The sequence below is a fragment of the Micropterus dolomieu genome, linkage group LG11, assembly GCF_021292245.1.
Source record: "Micropterus dolomieu isolate WLL.071019.BEF.003 ecotype Adirondacks linkage group LG11, ASM2129224v1, whole genome shotgun sequence".
NCBI classification, from domain to species: Eukaryota; Metazoa; Chordata; class Actinopteri; order Centrarchiformes; family Centrarchidae; genus Micropterus; species Micropterus dolomieu.
This window is the reverse complement of record NC_060160.1, coordinates 1,798,516-1,816,318: the sequence shown is the minus strand read 5'-3', so window position 1 is coordinate 1,816,318 and position 17,803 is coordinate 1,798,516. Positions and strand designations below refer to the sequence as shown.

Here is a 17,803-nt window from a genome sequence, read left to right as displayed (position 1 = left end):
GCGCTGTCAGTTTGTCGGACTTAGCAACACTAACTAAGGGGGGGCGGGGCTTAGCGAAGGGTCAATTCAGTTCAGCTTTATTGCCATGAAAGTAAATCAACAATATTGCCAAAGCTACAAATAAATTACAAAAGAACAATTAATTTATACAGTTCAATAAATAAAGTAAATAAAGTGTTTGTGTGTTAAAAAAATATGTAAAATAAGCAAACACAGTAAAGGGGTGTGTGTGTGTGTGTGGGTGTGTGTGTGTGTGTATTAATAGACAAATAAATAAATAGAACGATGAAAAAAATCAGTATCAAATGTGAAATAAAAACAAAAACAAATAAAGGAACGATTACTAAAATAACAAAGTATAAAATCTGTCTCTTCTTCCTCCTCAGGTCATCAGAGGCTTACTGAAGTTCTGGCCAAAAACCTGCAGTCAAAAAGAGGTGAGGGTTGTCATTTCTTTTAGTTTGAACTGTACATGTGCGTAAACTCTGTGCGTGTGTGTAGTGACACTTTCCTCCTGTGCTGCAGGTGATGTTTCTGGGGGAGCTGGAGGAAATCCTGGACGTCATCGAACCAACACAGTTCGTCAAGATCCAGGAGCCGCTCTTCAAACAGATCTCCAGATGCGTCTCCAGCCCACACTTTCAGGTCAGCGACCATCCAGCACTGATTCAATGTCATTGTGATTTTACCTGCTCTGTAGTGTGGAAACAAGTGGATAGGGTAAAGAATTTAACTAATAGATATCACCATGAAACTTTCCTAGTTGATTACTTACATTAAGACAATATTTTTTGCGTTACAGGTTTTCTGAAATATGATAAATATGCAAATGAGGCAGTAATTTGCGTCTATTTCAAGAACTGAAATCTGAACACTGGATTAACTCAATGTTTTTACTGAGAGGATTTTGGATATCTCCTTTTAATATTTCATGAATCAGAAAAAACTCTCACCGGGCATAAAAAAAAAAACATTTTTCAACCTGTTTTTGGGAATAAAATATTCTATAATTCAGGCTGTGAATGATATATGAACAAACCCCCTCAGTAGAAATCTTCAGAATATAGTCAGGAATAAAACTGAAAAGTTTGGTGTTTGTAAAAGCTACTGCAGTGAAGATTTTAGGCTCAGAGGATGAGGAAAAACTCATTTTGAGAAAACGGGCTGTAAAGATAAGTATTGTAAAATTCTACACATTGAAAATCAATATTTACAGACTCGATATCCAATCAAATCCTTAACAACATCAATATGTAACATCTTAGACACACAAAACAGACAGAAACAGACAGAGCCACCCGCGGAAAGCTAAACCAGGAAGTCACGTGACTCATTTAAACCAATCACGTTGTCAGAAATCAACACTAGCCCATCAGATTTCACGCTTGGCTTAAATCTGCCTCTGTTCTTTCACGCTTGGCTTTTTTTTTTTTTTGTACAAAGGAAATAACCATATTTGGATCCGACAGCGTTGTGCAAGAGAAAGATTTCGATACTGGCGTTCATCATGGTGCAGGAGATGTAGCGTTGGAAAGCGAACTTAGGACAAATCAACAGATGCACAGAGTCCAACTGTAGTAAAATAAACTACTAAATGGATATTGTAATTATTATGTAACGTTTTCTTTGCAAAGTTGCCCAAAATTTCAAAATTGACCAGTGCATGAAAAAACTGTTTTTGTCTGCCAAGCCTCATCTTAAGGGGAACATTTATTATTACATTATCACATGATACGTCGACACTCAGCCCAGTTTGTGTTTGCCGTCTTTGTCCCAGGTTGCAGAGCGAGCTCTGTACTACTGGAACAACGAGTACATCATGAGTCTGATCGAGGAGAACTCCAGCGTCATCCTGCCCATCATGTTCTCCAGCCTCTACAGGATCTCCAAAGAGCACTGGAACCCGTGAGCGACTTTAAAAAATAAAAATAAAAATCTCTGCACCAGCTTTGGGAGATAGCTGAGGCTCGTTCTTTTCAGTTTTGATATACTAAACAAGAAATATCCAGATTAGATTGGTTTTAGATGATTTGATGTTCATGTGGTGTCTGGATTTTGGCAGATTGGCAGTTTTATCAGCTGCTTAGTTAAAACCGGTCTTCTAAATCAGAGTCAGATTTAGAGATTTATTGATCCCTGAGGCAAAATTCTTTTGTCACAGCTGCCCACTTGTCAAGGTACAAGGAATAGAGATAATAATAGAAAGTAGGTATAAAATATAAAGAAAAAAATTTAAAGGATTGTGGATATGTACAATATTTCCATTATTAAATAATTGTTATGGTGAACAGTACTAATGAATAAATATCAGCAGAGAATATTGCACTAAACGGATAATAATAAGGTCCAGTTTGATAACTGAGTGTCCGTGTGTCAGACACTTAGAGGGAGGAGTTATAAAGTTTGATGACCACAGGCAGGAATGACTTCCTGTGGCGCTCTGTGGTGCATGTTGGGGGAACGAGTCCTGTGTTTGAGCAGCACGTCATGGAGTGGGTGGGAGACATTGTCCAAGATGACATGTAGTTTGGACAGCATCCTCCTCTCTGACACCACCGACAGAATCCAGCTCCACCCCCACGTCGTCACTGGCCTTGTGGATCAGTTTGTTGAGTCTGTTAATGTCCGCTAACAGAGTCTGGTTTATTGTCAATGGAAAAAAAATAAAAAAAATCTTCTTGCCAACGTTTATACATAGTTTACATCCAAATATTGATAGGAACATTTAAAGAAATTGTATGTTGACAAAGACACTTATGATATTTCATAAAGACCAAACACTTTCATTATAAATGTTTGTATCTCTGATGAAGATGACGCTGCAGCCCCCCCACTTCCTACCCTAGCAGGTCTGGAAAGTTTCATTTTCCAGGTCTGCACAAACAGTTTATTTTAAGAACAACTTTCAGGTTGGCATCTGTTGTTAGTATATGTGTCAGAAAAAATTATGTTGAAATTGTATATATGATGAGAAGAAGCACATAAGGGAGCGCAGCAAAGCGCGGTCAAATATAACAATAATAATATGGATGCTAATGCTAGCCTTAGCACTGATGAGCGTGAAAATACGTTTTCATAGCCACGTGACAGACCGCAGTCTTTTAACTATGAGCCTGCCAGAGGAAGGTGACCGTGGAACAGGCAAGCAAGAGGAGATATTTAGTTGTAGTGCAAGGAGAAAGGATGCAGGAATGAACTCCCGTCTCTTCCAATCAGTATTCAAAGCTTCATTTCTGTGAGACCTAAATGGATTTGTCTACATTTTACACAGTCATGGACCTTTTTTAAGTAATGATAAAAGCCAGTTGTGAACTGAACTCTCTCTGCCCTCCTCCTCCTCGCAGGGCGATCGTGGCACTGGTGTACAACGTACTGAAGGCCTTCATGGAGATGAACAGTACCTTATTTGATGAACTCACAGCCACTTACAAGTCGGACCGCCAGCGGTGAGAAGCTGCTCACATTCACACCATCGTCACTGTGAAAGTTCATGGTCTCTGCAGGGAGCTGCCTGACACGACAACAGTGTTACTATCATCACACTTCCAAATATCAGGATTAATAATAGCTGTAAAAGGAACAGCAGGCTTAGTGTCGGAGTAGCGGTCAAAGTTAATATCTTACAGACTTTGTTGTCTGTGATACTTTCAGTAGATTTAAAGATGGGGTGTGCGATTCTGGAGAAATCAAATGCCACAATACAGCAAGTAATATAACTAATGTTTGGTGGGTTAGCAAACTGTTGCTACAGCTGCTGCTGTGAACATGCAGAGCGGACGAGACGGACCTGCTGCTATAGCTAACATCACAACAACAGAATGGAGAATCTCTGACCCCATCTTTAATACAGAGAACAGTTTGGAGTTTATTGGCCAATCAAGATTCAAAGTTCACTGCAGTGTTTAGTAGCAGGGATGCACTTTAATACCACAACCTTTGATTCTCATAACACAAATCAATGTTTCTGGCTCCAGTGCTCTTTTGTTTTTTTTTTTTTTATCAGGTCAAAGTGTGTAAATCGCGCTGTGTCCTTGGTCGGACCGCCACTTTGGTCCAGAATGAAATATCTCAATATCTGCAGGATCGATTACCATGAAACTCTGAAGAAGCATCCTCTGACTTTTCCTATAGCTCCACCATGAGGCTGACATTTGTGCTTTTGGGTGAAATATCAATTAACACAACTTTCAGATGAACTGATAAAATTTGAATGCAGTGACAGAAACTCTCCTTCGACAACATACATAACAGCAGCTGGACAGTCTATTGTAGTAGTTCAAAAATTGATGTCAATTCAGTTCAGCTTTATTGGCATGAATGTCAAACAGCCATATTGCCAAAGCTTAAAATATAATACAAAAGAACAATTCATTTCATACAGTTAATTAACTGTATGAAATGAATTGTTCTTTTGTATTGTTATATAAATAACGTAAATACAAGAGTAAAACTCTGTGTTTGTGTGTTAAAATAAAAAAAACATACAAAAAATATAAGAAATAAAACGCTAAGCGTGAGTGTTGTGAATTCAATTCATATGGTTCATCAATAAAATAAACAGTAAAATTGTGTGTTTTAAAAATAAATAAAACAGTAAAAAGATGCGTGTGCCAAAGGTAATTTGATGTTTAGGATCAATAAAGAAACAATATATATATTAATATATAATAGACAAAAAAACCCAACTAAAAATCAGTATGAGATGTGAAGATGATGTCTCTCTCAGGATGAGCTGTAGGAACTTTGGTGATCCTCTGATTTTTTTTTTCCTTTAGGCTCCACCAGCAGGTCAAAAGTTAAAATTTCTCCAGTACTTTCGGTTTCTGACCAAAAACCTGCAAAACTAATGACACTCCCATCAGCCTCAGCTTTACTTTGCGTTTACCAAAAGTTAAATTACGTTCATCAGAGACCTGCTACACATCAGCATGTTAGGTATTGTCATTGTGAGCATATTAGCACGCTGATGTTAGCGTGTAGCTCACAGAGCTGCTAGCACGGCTGCAGCCTCTTCATGTCGATCACAGAAATCCGCAAATTTAAGACTTAATTCTGTAACTTGAGTTTGTTCATGTTGTTGATCTCATCCATCCAAATAGCCGTCAGTGGGCACAACACCAGACCTATGAATCACTGAACAAATCACCAGGCTGCAGTGTCTCAAACGCACAGTAAAACTCGTCCTCCATGTTTTTGTTTGTTTTTGTTCAGCGAGAAGAAGAAGGAGAAGGAGCGGGAGGAGCTCTGGAAGAAGCTGGAGGACTTGGAGCTGAAGCGGGGCCTTAGGAGCGACGGGATTATCCCAACTTAACGAAGACAGCGCCGTGCTCCCCTCTTCGCCCTTCCCACTCCTCTCCCCCTGTGACTCCCCCTCTCCTCCATCCTTACCCCCGACTCCTCCCCCCTCCACATCAGCCATGTCTGGCCAGAGCTCTGAGAAACCCCAGATACAGGCCATTGTCTCTGGATCGTCATGGAGCGCCCGCTGGTTTCTTAATTGTCTTTTTTCTTTTATCTTTTTTTTTTGCTCCTTTTTTGTTTTGTTTTTTTTCTTTCTCCTGTGTTTGTGCGACTTACTTTACAGTAGATTCATCACGTCTGTTTTCATTATTTCAACAGCACTGTAAATAATTCTTCTTTTTTTTTTTTTTTTTTTTTTTTTTTTTTTTCCCTTAAACTGATATTATTGCAAACAGAAAAACAAAATAATAATAATAATAAAAAAAGGAAGAAAAAAAATAGAAAATGAGAAAATGACTTGTGTGGGAGGGGGATTTAAACAACAATAAAAAAAAACAACCCATGAACGACATGAAATGAACTTATGGAAAACAAAAGAAAACATAAAAGAGAAGATAGATTGAATTTAACTCTTCATCCCGCTCTTCCTCACTACAGCCCCATATGTAATTTTTATTTTCCTGGTTCTCCTCTTTGCTTTTCCTCTCGTTGCCTCCCTCCTTCTGTTCCCTCCCTCCTCTCTAATGGTGCATCTCTTATTTCTCCTCCTGTGTGGGACGTCCGGACTGATTATGTTCCCCCCTCCTTCTCCTCTCTGGCCCAACCAACCCGCCGGTCTACAGGTTCTGCTTCCTGTTTTAAATTGGGGGGGGGGGGGACTGAACAAAAACACATTTAAAAAGGACAACAGGGACTTTCTGAGTACACAAACCATTTCCTCTTTGAGTGTGTTTACATGCGTGTTCATGGTTATAGTTAATTGTACTGGTGTGTGGGGAATTCTTGTGTTTAGTATACTTATTTCAATTTAGCCCTTCAAAATATATAATTTCCCAAAAAATTCATGTTGCATTCTCAAATTACTTAAAAAGAAAATTGCATTTCCTGTGGCTGCTTCACAGTAAAAGCCTCCACATGTTTCACCAGATGAATTTAAAGAAGCAGGGAATGTTGATTCAGCAGCGGTGCGAAGGCTGTCTGTGAAAAGCTTCCATCAATCAGATGAAATTACCAACCGAAAAAGTGACGTATGTGCGCTCATCGTTTCCTGTGAATATGAGAGAAATAGCGGACTCCGCCACTAACAATGAAAACTTCTATACAGAGAGGTAATTACTGAATGTAAATACACTGAATAGGTTTTGAATAAAAACTGGGGTTTGAAATGATGACCTTTAAGGATTAGAGTTGTTTTTATTTTCCTCTTTACTTTGGTGCCATCTAGTGGTTGGATCAACACTGATGATGTGAAACGGCAGACAAAAAAACTGCATGAGACCAAAACAAAACGTATCAGAGTAATCTGATAAGTATAATGAGTAAATATTCTACACATCAACTTTAACCAGCGATTTAAGTAATTGGTGTAACAAATGACAAACTAAGGGAACAAAATAAGTATATTGATTGCACAAATAATGAATTAAATGTGTTGCCCGACTGCCTGAATCACCTGACAGAGGGTACTTCGAGCGTTGTATCCTTTTTGGCTGTTGCTTGGATGAGCTCATATCCTGGTTATTTGAATTTATTTTTACATGGCGACCTCTGCTCACAAAATGGTTCTGATCCGGATTCAGTGACAACACATTAACGATAATATAAGCGTGTGAATCCTGAAACGCTCCCGCATGTAAACGCACTCGATTAATTTTCCCCCTTTCTCCTCTACAAAAAAAAAAAAACGATGGGACTACTTTTTCTCCTTCCCTCCATCTTCTTTTAAAAATAATGTTTTATTAACCTTTGACCCCTCCCATCCCTTCCTCACCTACCAAACCAGGTATCCCTGGTATCAGTCTGGCACTGGTACCCTCCGGCCATAATGGGGACTTACAAATAAAAACAAACACAGAAAAAAAACAAAAAAAAGGCTTCAGAGGAGCGCCAAAAATCTTCCTCCTGTTGTGAAAAGACGAGCGCCCCGCCCCGCCCCACCTCGCCTCACTCCTCTTCCTCCTCCCTCCGCCCACCAGGGGGGGGCGCTGCGTTGACTTCACAGTATTACAACAACAGTGACAAAAAAAGACAACCCTGTACATTGTTATTGAATGCAGTACACTGATAATCTTGTATCTTGTAGTAATTTAGCCTATGTTTTTTGCTTAGGAAACTGTGGAGAGGAGTATCCAGTATATAAAGAGGTATTATGGAACAAGACTTCCTGGTATTTATGATAGTGTCTCCCCTCTTTTAGTCTGTTTTTTTTCTGTCTGTCACTCCTCCCTCTTTTCTTGGTTTTTATCTCATTTTGGATATTTTGATGAAGTTTCTTTTGACCATTGGCTATATATATTTTTTTTTTTTAGTTGGGAAGGGAGGGGGGTGAGGGTGAGGGCAGGGAGTCGAGAGGGGGGGAGGAGAGGGAAGGCGCGGAGCAGACCACTTTGCCCTGTTGGGAGTTTGATGGTGAACCTCCCGCCTCCTCCCTCGCAGAATTAATGTGTGCTTTAGAATGGCCCGGATATAATGACGTTAAAAACTGAAAAAAGGAAAAAAAAAAAAGATTAAAAAAGGGTTGGAGAAATACAAATGTTTAATTATTTTAAAAAAATAAAGAGATATTAAATTAAACCTGTTTTGTGATAAAGCCCAGATGCTGGATTGCTTTATTTCCCGGGTTCAAAGGGTTTGTGTGTGTGTGAGAGTGTGTGTGAGAGAGTTAAGCCTGAAACAAACACCTGCATCTGTGAACATAAACAGGTTAACAGCCATTCAAACGAAAGGTTCACTCAAACTCCTTCTCTTTATTTTTATTTACATTTAAAACCAAGCAACAAAAAGTCTATAAAATGTACAAACTGAGTCTGATTTGGATTTTATTCCTGTGTAAATAAATAAGGATGCATATAGTGTCGGAGAAACAGACAGCTGTTTGTATAATAAATCTGGTGTTAATCTATATTTTTGATATCCCAACAACAAAATTCCATGGAAAGACACAAACCAGACTTTCCTCACTGCCTGCCTGCGGCTCTGAGTCCTCCTGAAGACGTATAATCTTTAAAAACACTTCAGAAATATAGTTTGTTCAAAAAGGCTCAGTAATTTCCTAAAACAGCTACACTCTGTAGTTTCTAAGAGGAGGAAACGGTGCATTTGTTGGGCACTATTTTCAGCAGCGGATGAATCCAGATTTGGGGCTCTTGTGAGTATTTTGGGGCAGCAGGGACGGTCTATGTTGGATTGGGTCAAAGGCCACATCTCCACACTTACGGAGTCAGAGGTGTGTTCCCGATGAGTCCACGCTGGGGGCGCTATCCCACTGTCAAATCATCAAATGCATGAGGGCTCACGTAGATTCTCTGAGCTCTTTATGCACACTTTCCATCAGTCCATATCACTGCAGACTGGCAGACAGCATAATTAATGGACGAAGCCACGCCGCGGGTTTGATTGGAGAGCAGTGAAGCAGATTTTGGTCCTGTGTAGTACTACTACATGGCTACTTGGCTTGCTTCACTACTTGCAGTCTTTGCCTGAGGGAATTACCAACAGCGTTGTGGTGTTACTAGAGGAAGCCCATGTTAAAAAAGAAAAGGTAAACAAACATGAAAGGAGCAACTATAAGAAATAAGTTCATATGTACAGTGGTGTGAAAAAGTGTTTGCCCCTTTCCTGATTTTTATTTTTTATTTTAATTTTTTTTGCATGCTTGTCACTGAAATGTTTCAGATCAAACAAACTGAAATATTAGACAAAGATAACACAAGTAAACACAAAATGAAGTTTTTAAATGAGTGGTTTTTTGAATTGCTTCAAACCTACGTGGCCCTGTATGGAAAAAGTGATTGCCCCCCGTGAAAACATAAATCAGCTGTGGTTTATCACATCTTTGGTAAGCTGTGTTCAATTTCTCTTGCCACACCCAGGGCTGATTACTGCCACACCTGTTCTCAATCACGAAATTACTTAAATAGGACCTGCCTGACAAAGTGAAGTAGACCAAAAGATCCTCAAAAGTTAGACATCATGCAGCGATCCAAAAAAAAATTCAGTAGCAACACAGATTTGTGAACAATATTTGAGAGAAATAGGCCTTTTGTATACATAGAGAAAGTCTTTGATCTTTGAATTCAGCTCATGATGAATGGGGGGAAAAACACAAGTGTTGTGTTTATAATTTTGTTACGTGTAAAATAAATCCAGACTGAAGAAGCATTTTTGTAGTTTTGACTGAAGTGAAATATTTGTTTTTGAGGGGGTTGTTTTCTTTGTTCTTTCTACATGTACACATTGACTCTAAACTCAGTAAAGAACTGACCATATGATCATATACTATTCTAGTAAAATGAGTTTGGGTTTAAGAAAAATTGTTATTTTTCACCTAAATATATGGCTGCCATGGTGTGAGTACATGCTGACAAAGAAAAATATTCATGTGGACATTAAACTCATCAGACACTCAATTCCTGACGTTGTAATTTAATGAGTTCTAGCATCTCTTATTAAAGATTATCTTGAAAGATAGGTCACCTCCTGGTTGTTGAATGTAAATACAGAGCATTACCTCAGTCTGCCACCAGAGGTCAGCAAAGACGTGCAGATCAGACAGGTTTGCACATGGACTTAGAAATGGTCTTAAGGATCCTAAACTTTGATTTGAGTCAAATTCTTGTGCTGGAAATGAGGAAAACAATACAATTTATTAGATCAGCATCAGATGTGCTGCTTTGGATATTTATAAAAATCTTGATGGATGGGATAAATGAACCGTTTAAAGTGACAACCTGTGAAAAGTGAATCAAAGGTTTGTTTCTGGTGTGTTGGAGACAACAAAATTAAACGTTTTCTTAAAATGTAAATACTTTAATAATTCTTGTACAAACTCTTGTATTTCACAGCCCGGTTTATGAAATGATTATTACACTTATGATTGATTATAGCCGAACATTAGGATTAATTACTCTTGAAACACCCTGTGGTGCAGACAGAAATTTAAAACATGTTGTATCACTGAAGTCGGGGTCCTGTGTTGGTGCTGTGACACGCAGGAGGTCCGAGACAACAGGGACTGTAATTAGGAGTGTGGGTGAGGCGTGCTGGTGGAGCTGGCAGCCATTTATCTAATTAGGATCACCTGTCGAGCGGGAAAACCCTGACAAGCCAAGAGGAAGTTTCTTTAGAGACTCGTCCACCTTTTCCCCTGCGTTTGGTAATAAGTAGTGGAAGCTTCTCCACGCCTCAGCGCACATTTGGCTCCAAGCTCTTTAAAAAAAAGGCCATGACGCACTGTGAGCCCTGTCATAATTAATTAGCCCTCAGTGCTGATGATTCAGCTGATTACCCACCAACCCCCGCTGCTCTCTATGCACTTACGGCTCCGCATCTCACTGGCAGATGAAATGTGGCTTTAGTTGGTGGCAATTTCTCGTATTGGCTATCTTAAAGGAAAATAGTTTAGTAATAGTAAAGATGTGGGTGATGCGGTCGCAATAGGCGGGACGGTGAGTTTTCAGTAGCCTAAATGTTGAGATTCAGTCTTTCAGCCACTATTTGAGCACAATTTATGGCATGAATGGAGTTTTCGTTTCATTGCTTTATGAAGTTAATTTAGAAAAATGTTTGGAAAACTTTTTGAGTGTGTTAAATAAATTAATCTCATTTTTCAAGCGAGGACAAGTTTTTTTTTAATGTGGAAACGCCGACACACAGCCGAGCTGAAAGAATAAGGCTGAGGATATTTTCATAGATACAGCTCATAAAAATCAACGCAATATTATAGACTACGCCTGCTCATTTAGGCGTTCACACTGTCTGCGATTTTCTGTCTCCCTGCATGTGTCAGCTGCAGACGTGCTACTGTCGTATTTCTGTAGTGTTACAGTTTAATCCTCGTTCATAAAATATGACTCTCTGCTGACGGTGGACTTGTTCATGTCTGTGATTGGTCATCTGCTGCTAACACCGCCTCTTTTATGTGAACGCGCTCCCGGCTGGATTGGGAAACCCTGGGTTGATTTACCGAGTTGATAAGCAGCTTCTAAATCAATTAACATCTATCTCCACAAGTCTTTCTTCAAACGCTCCCAAAATCAACACAGACATTCTCTGGATGGCCGATATCAAGTGTTTCAAAGGGTTTTTAAAATCGGTCAAACGGTGAGTCTGCAGTGATATTCAGTATCTTGCTTTAACTTGTACAGTATGCAAAACATTTAGTTTTTTTGCTTTAACCTCTGAAACAGAAAATGTTGCAGGTGGGTTGAACATTTTACCCAGTAGTCAGGTATATATAATGACACTCTCTGATCTAAAGGTGATGCTGTAAAAATGAAGTTTGCGTTTCCCCAATTATCTCAAATTCTAAATTATTTCATCACTTTAATCTCAAGTTGTCTGCGTCTTTTCTTCTCCTTTGAAAATGTCAAATGTTGGGTTCTTCGCGACTTGCTTGGATCCTGATCATTGCCACTCGCGGCTATATTTATTATTTATTTATATATATATATATATATATATATATATATTTTTTTTTTTTTATTTAAAATGTTTAGTGTGTGTGTGTGTGTGTGTGTGTGTGTGTGTGTGTGTGTGTGTTCCTGAGTTGTGCTCCACTAAAACACTTGGACACACTTGAGTTTCTGCATGTGAACTGCAGCACTGAGCGGTGGTAACAGTTATTGGCCTGTAGGGGGTGACATGCTGCTGCTCACCAGCTTCCAACCTGTGATCCTCCCAGAAAGTCTGAAAGTTGGATTTACTGCAAGGGTAGAAATAAATGATAGGGAACAATTGGGTACTTTGTATAGCAGTGTGTCTTCAGATACTTGCTATTTTGTTTTCTATTCTGTCCCCCCTCAAAAACAACAACATCTTGGATGAAGTGACTACATTTCCCCCCGTGAACATACCGTACTACACTCTTTTGAACATGACATCAAAATATAAACACAATCTTTGTCTCTATACCAATTTTAATATTCCTAGAAATGTCTGTGTTGTCATTTTAACAGATAAGTATCTGTCTCCAAATCTCCAAATTGCTTGTTTGCATTACACTGCTAGGTGTTTCTATTATTTTGTCCACAGCACTCATATTAATGAGGGTAGACTAAATATAAAAATACCTCCTCCAGTATAATGCAATATAATTCTCTAAAAACAAGGACAAAACAAATCAAAAGGGAAAAACTTCCTGACCAGTTTTCTACGGAGTCCCAGTGAAGACAAAAAACTGCATTCAAATAAAAATTAGAGACACCAGAAGAGTGACACTACAAGAAAGCGACTGTTCTAGTTGTATTTTACTTCATTTCATTTTCTCTATAATTGATTTTATTCTGGTTTATTGTTCTTATTGGTTTTACATTCATTCACTTTAGCTGACGCTTCTAATCAAAGCGACTTACAATTGCTATACATATCAGAGGTCACGCGCCTCTAAGTGTCTTGCTCAGGGACACATTGCTGTCTCACAGTCGATTTGAACCCGGACTTTCAGTACTTAAGTCACATGACGTTTAACAGTTCAGTGCCGACAAACGTTGCAAAGCGTTTATTTCAACGGAAGCGGCGGTGCCTTGAACACACCACTGTGTATGATACTGCCTTGTTAACATTGCAGTGTTTACTAACTTGGGTAACACGCCCACCGAACGGGCGAAAACATACCTCGAAGCCTGTTGCGCAACGTTGCAGAATGTTTCAAGAATACATGTTGTTCAATCCGAAAAAACAGGTGCAAAACGTTCTGAGATTCTCGTCCCTGATAAATGTTGTGAAATGGTTAGTTTGGTTAGATTTAGGCGAAAACCTACCAGTTTAGGATTTGTGTTAAAATAAGTAGGGTGAAGTCAGCTAAAATGGGCATCAGGTAAAAAGGGCCAAATAAGGTTGGAGCTTTATAGCGCTCTAAAGTTTTGCAGCCAATTACAATTACTGATCTTGAATTGTTGCTACAACACTAGTTGACAAGCAAAAACAGTTTTGATTGGTCTGAGATTTCTATTGGGGGCGGGGCACAGCCTTCATGAAGTGCATCAGAGAAATTTATAAAAAAAATGAGCTTGACATAGAAAATTTCACTCATCACTAATAAGGGTGACTATAGCAATTACAAGTAAACTTACCAACAAAGCGAAATGTTTATGAAAGATGTTTTGCCAATTTGTTAAAATTTGTAAAGGTACTTTTTTAGCTCGCTAAATCAGCGACAAACAAATGGCGTCTGCAGCCTCTCTTGCCCTGATAAAAAAACAAAAACCACGAACCCTTCCCGGTGCCTTCCTGTCCTAAATGTAGCTACCCCTCTATGTAGATTCACATGCCCAAAATACCCAGTACCTTCAAAACAAAAACCCAACAAAGTACCCAAATTAATATTCATATTAATATTCATTTTCTACATTCACATCAATAAAATAATCAAGCTGATTATTTAAGGCGACAGAGCAATAAAAAAATTTTTATTTAATAAATTAAATTACAAAACAAGGGAATAGCTCCAACACACAGGCTTACTGAAAATTTACTTTTATTTAAAGAAATTAAAGGTGCAAAACAGGTTCATAGGTGTAAATGTACATATCCATGTAAAACCTAAAAATTATTTTTAAATAACTTTACACAAAAAAACCAACACAAAGACACCAAAAAACACAATCAGTTCATTTTAGATGCATTTTTCAATAAAATATTTGCTCAGCTTTTTATTGCATGAAATGTATTTAAGATGTTTTTATTTAGTCACACCAAAGACAATAATGTTGCAAAAATGTAAATGATTTCGGTGAAACTTACTTATCAGTCATCTACAACATGTCACCTTTGACTTCCTTCTGCTAAAAACCTCGGCCTCCTGAGTGAGTTTACTTGACTCCTTACATGGACTTTGTCTCTTAACACTACGTCACCTGGCTTCTTCTGTCACTAGAGGGCGTGACCTAACAAAACACATAAATATGGGTCGTAATAAGCGGCTGCATTTTTGACCTATACGGCTGTTTTTCTGGTTCAGTCACTGTTTCACCTTTTGTATAAAATCCTCCATCTTGATTGGACGGTGTTGCATGGAGGCTTTAATTACCTAAATAATAACTCCACCTGTTTTGGGGATTGTTAGGATTCGGCTGTCCCTCTCAGGACCAGAAACGAGGAAACCACTCTGACTCCGTTGTATTTTTGCTGAGAGGGTTTTTGTCGTCAGGATGAGTCATGTCCTCTCTCCACGCTTTTATTCTGGAGTTCAAACTCCCCTCCTTCTGTTTCTGAGTCTCCTCCACTAAAAGAGGAAAAAAGAAATCCTCCCCTCCTCCCTGCTGTGTCTCCTCTTTCTCTGCTTCTGCCAAATCATTGCAGAGACAGCATCCTCTTCTCTCTCTTCCTCCCCCGCCTCCTCTGATTTCACTCTGCATCCTCCTCTCTTCCAGCTCCTCCATGTCTTCTCTCTCTCTCTCTCTCTCATCCCTTTTGTTCCCTTCTTCATTTCTCTTTTTCGTCTCTCTCCTCTTTGATGCCTCAAAATTTATTTCACCATCCCTCCTTCATTCCCCTCCTTTTCATCCTCCTATCTGTTTCCTCTCCTCGTTGTTTCCATTCTCTTTTCTCCTTGTTTTACTCCCTTTCTTTCCTTTCCTTCTCTCCACTTGTTTCCTCCTTGCCTTTCATCTCCTCTGCTTGTTTCCTCCTCTGTTTCGTCTGATGCTCATTTCCTCTCTTCTCCTCCTCCCTACTTATCTCCTTATTTTCCTACTGTCGTCCTTCACTTCCTCCTTCTCTACACTATTTCATTCTCTTCCTTGCTTTTTCTCCTCTTTGTTTCCTCCTTTCCTTCTCTCCTCTTGTTCCCTCCTCCTCTTCTTGCCAATATTATTACACAATAATGTTTCTACCACAGTTTGTTTTTCTTCCTCTGTGGTCTCTCTCCTCTGTCTGGATATTCCCTCCGTCCTCCTGCACCTTAATCCCCATGAAGTAATGAACGTATGTATATTAATGTAAGCCTCTTAATCCCATATTGCCTTGGGCTAATCTTTTCCATTTTGTGATTCTCGATATAAAAACAAGAGTTCAATCCACATTAGTGCTCTGATATGGAAATGTCTATAGGGATCTTCCCGTCAGTGCACTCAGTATGTAACGCACGGATATACGTAGTAAATGTTAATGAGATCTGTAAAAAGTCATGCTGTTTGACGAATGAGGTAAAAGCTCTCAACCTTTATTCTTTCTTCTCGTCAATGAAGACAAACGTATTAAAACCTGTGAAGCCTCCCACTCGCCTGCCAAAAATAATACGGCTGGAGGAGCCTGGAGCCCACACACATAGCATGACTGTATCTGACATACAACAGCGTGTGTGTGTGTGTGTGTGTGTGTGTGAGACCGTATAGCTTCCATGTCAACACACACATGCATGCAACACATGATCCTGCAGACTGCAGCACACTTCCCTTTTTAAAACCTCTACTGTTACTGGTTCCCATTTAATCTCGTTTATTGAGCTGCTTTATTATTATTAAAACTTGCATTGGTGGGGGCGTGTTATTGAGGGTACCAGTGAGATAAAGAAATATGACGCAGAAAGGTCAGTTTGGGGAACATGTCCACTATCAGACGCTGAAACACTGCATTGTGGTTTATAAAACTAGACAGGATATTTTCCACCTCATAGCACCAGAAATCCTGCGTTCATGTTAAACAGCAGTTCATCAGGAATGTGCGCTTGCATGTATGTGATTGGTCAACGCATTCTCAATCCCAACTCGCCGCGTATGGATGCTTTGCCAACACCCTGGGGTACCCTTTAGCGTCGCGGTCAAGTTAGCGATAATAAATATACAATGTCTAATTAGACTTTCTAAAATAAAACTAGTGGTTAACGTCTTGAAACGTTGCAAATTGGTTAGGTTTATGAAAGCATCATGGTTTGCGTTAAAATAACCGTTACTTACATGACTTAAGTTATGTTAATAAAGTAACGTTACTTACAGAGCCTACGTAACTTCACTAAAAAGAACCAAAGTTGACTTTCTGTTTCACATGGGACCGACAACTGGTCTCCTGGGTGAATGTCCGGAAAGTAGGAATCTCTGTGGGTCTGGTTTGTATTTCGATTACGTCTAACCGCTCATCCAGTCGACCTCACACATGTTGGATGTGTTGCTGCGAACCCAAGAAGTAGTAAATAAAGGCCAGCAATACGCGCATTGCTGGCCTTTATTTACTACTCCAAAGGAGTGCAGCGTCGCATTTGACGCAATTTGGACACGCGAAGTTCAGAATGAATAAACTCAGGGTCACCCGCGGGGTCTAAAAGTATTAAATTTAATTTACAAAGCGAAATTACATTTCGTTTACTATTTCGTAATGTTATATTGTTTTATACATTACGTTTTTTTCTTGTCCTTTTGTAGGATTAAATGTTGTAACGTCATAAATAAATACTTTGTCTGTGTGACTTAACAATTATTTCCATTTGATGTGACTTTGATGTTATACGGCAGTACAGGTAACATTACTGTTTAAGTCAGTGTTCAGCTTTACGCTCTGGACTGTGGAGTGTTTGCGTGCACGAACTCTGGCATCCAAGCTCTGCGAGAATCAATCAGTTGTTGGGGAAAGAAAATAAAACATCTCTGACGTGCTACTAACAAGCTAACGCATAAGCTAGACTCAGAATGGGCAAGTGTCTGAAGTTCAGAATGATGATGATGATTTTTTTATTTCTATAGCGCTTTTCAGGACACTCAAAGACACTTTACAGGTAAAAGCAGAAGTAATGTACATTTAAAACCAATTTAAAAAACATAAATAGCATAAAATATACAAAAAGTAGATAAAAACATGTAGTGCGGATGTCACAGGTTTGTGGTGAAGGCAGGGTGGAGCAGGTTGGAGGACCCAAACGCAGGACACAGAGCGGAGCAGGTATGGTTCAGTGGTTTTAATATAACAAAAAGCGAGCACACTTACAAACAGAGTGGCTGATAGACTGAGTCCAAAAACAAAGGCTGTCCAACAGAAATACAAAATCCAATAACGGCAGGGAAACAGGGAGAGACAACGAGTGAGGCTGACGACACAAAACACACTGCTACACAGGGTGACAACATACAATGACCCAACCAAGACAAGACAGAAACACCAGGTATATATACACACAGGGACTAACGAGCAGGGCGGGAGCAACACAGGTGACAGACATGAGGCTAACGAGGCACAGGTAGGGAAAGAGAGAGAGAGAGAGTGTAGGGGAAAACAGAGACAGACATGCAGAAGGATCACTGGGGTAACAGACATGACAAGGGTTACCGAACACTAGACGAAAGACAAGACAGACCACCAAAACCCAACAGACCAAAATAACGCTAACTAAACACAAGAGTGCAAAACACTGCAT

General features: G+C 39.3%; 2 protein-coding genes across 5 annotated transcripts in view; both read left to right on the top strand.

Annotated features, from left to right (window-relative positions):
- The window catches only part of ppp2r5eb (protein phosphatase 2, regulatory subunit B', epsilon), a 62,274-nt gene extending 56,630 nt beyond the window's left edge, over positions 1-5,644 (top strand). For all 4 annotated transcript variants that reach the window (XM_046062580.1, XM_046062581.1, XM_046062579.1 and 1 more), the window contains exons 10-14: positions 387-437; positions 526-645; positions 1,778-1,905; positions 3,345-3,446; positions 5,212-5,644. In XM_046062580.1, the coding sequence (XP_045918536.1) occupies positions 387-437; positions 526-645; positions 1,778-1,905; positions 3,345-3,446; positions 5,212-5,311 (501 nt within the window). In that variant the 3' untranslated portion in view covers positions 5,312-5,644. The remainder of the gene's footprint in view (positions 1-386; positions 438-525; positions 646-1,777; positions 1,906-3,344; positions 3,447-5,211) is intronic.
- The window catches only part of kcnh5b (potassium voltage-gated channel, subfamily H (eag-related), member 5b), a 1,142,829-nt gene that overhangs the window by 951,358 nt on the left and 173,668 nt on the right, over positions 1-17,803 (top strand). The gene's annotated exons all lie outside the window — the stretch shown is intronic.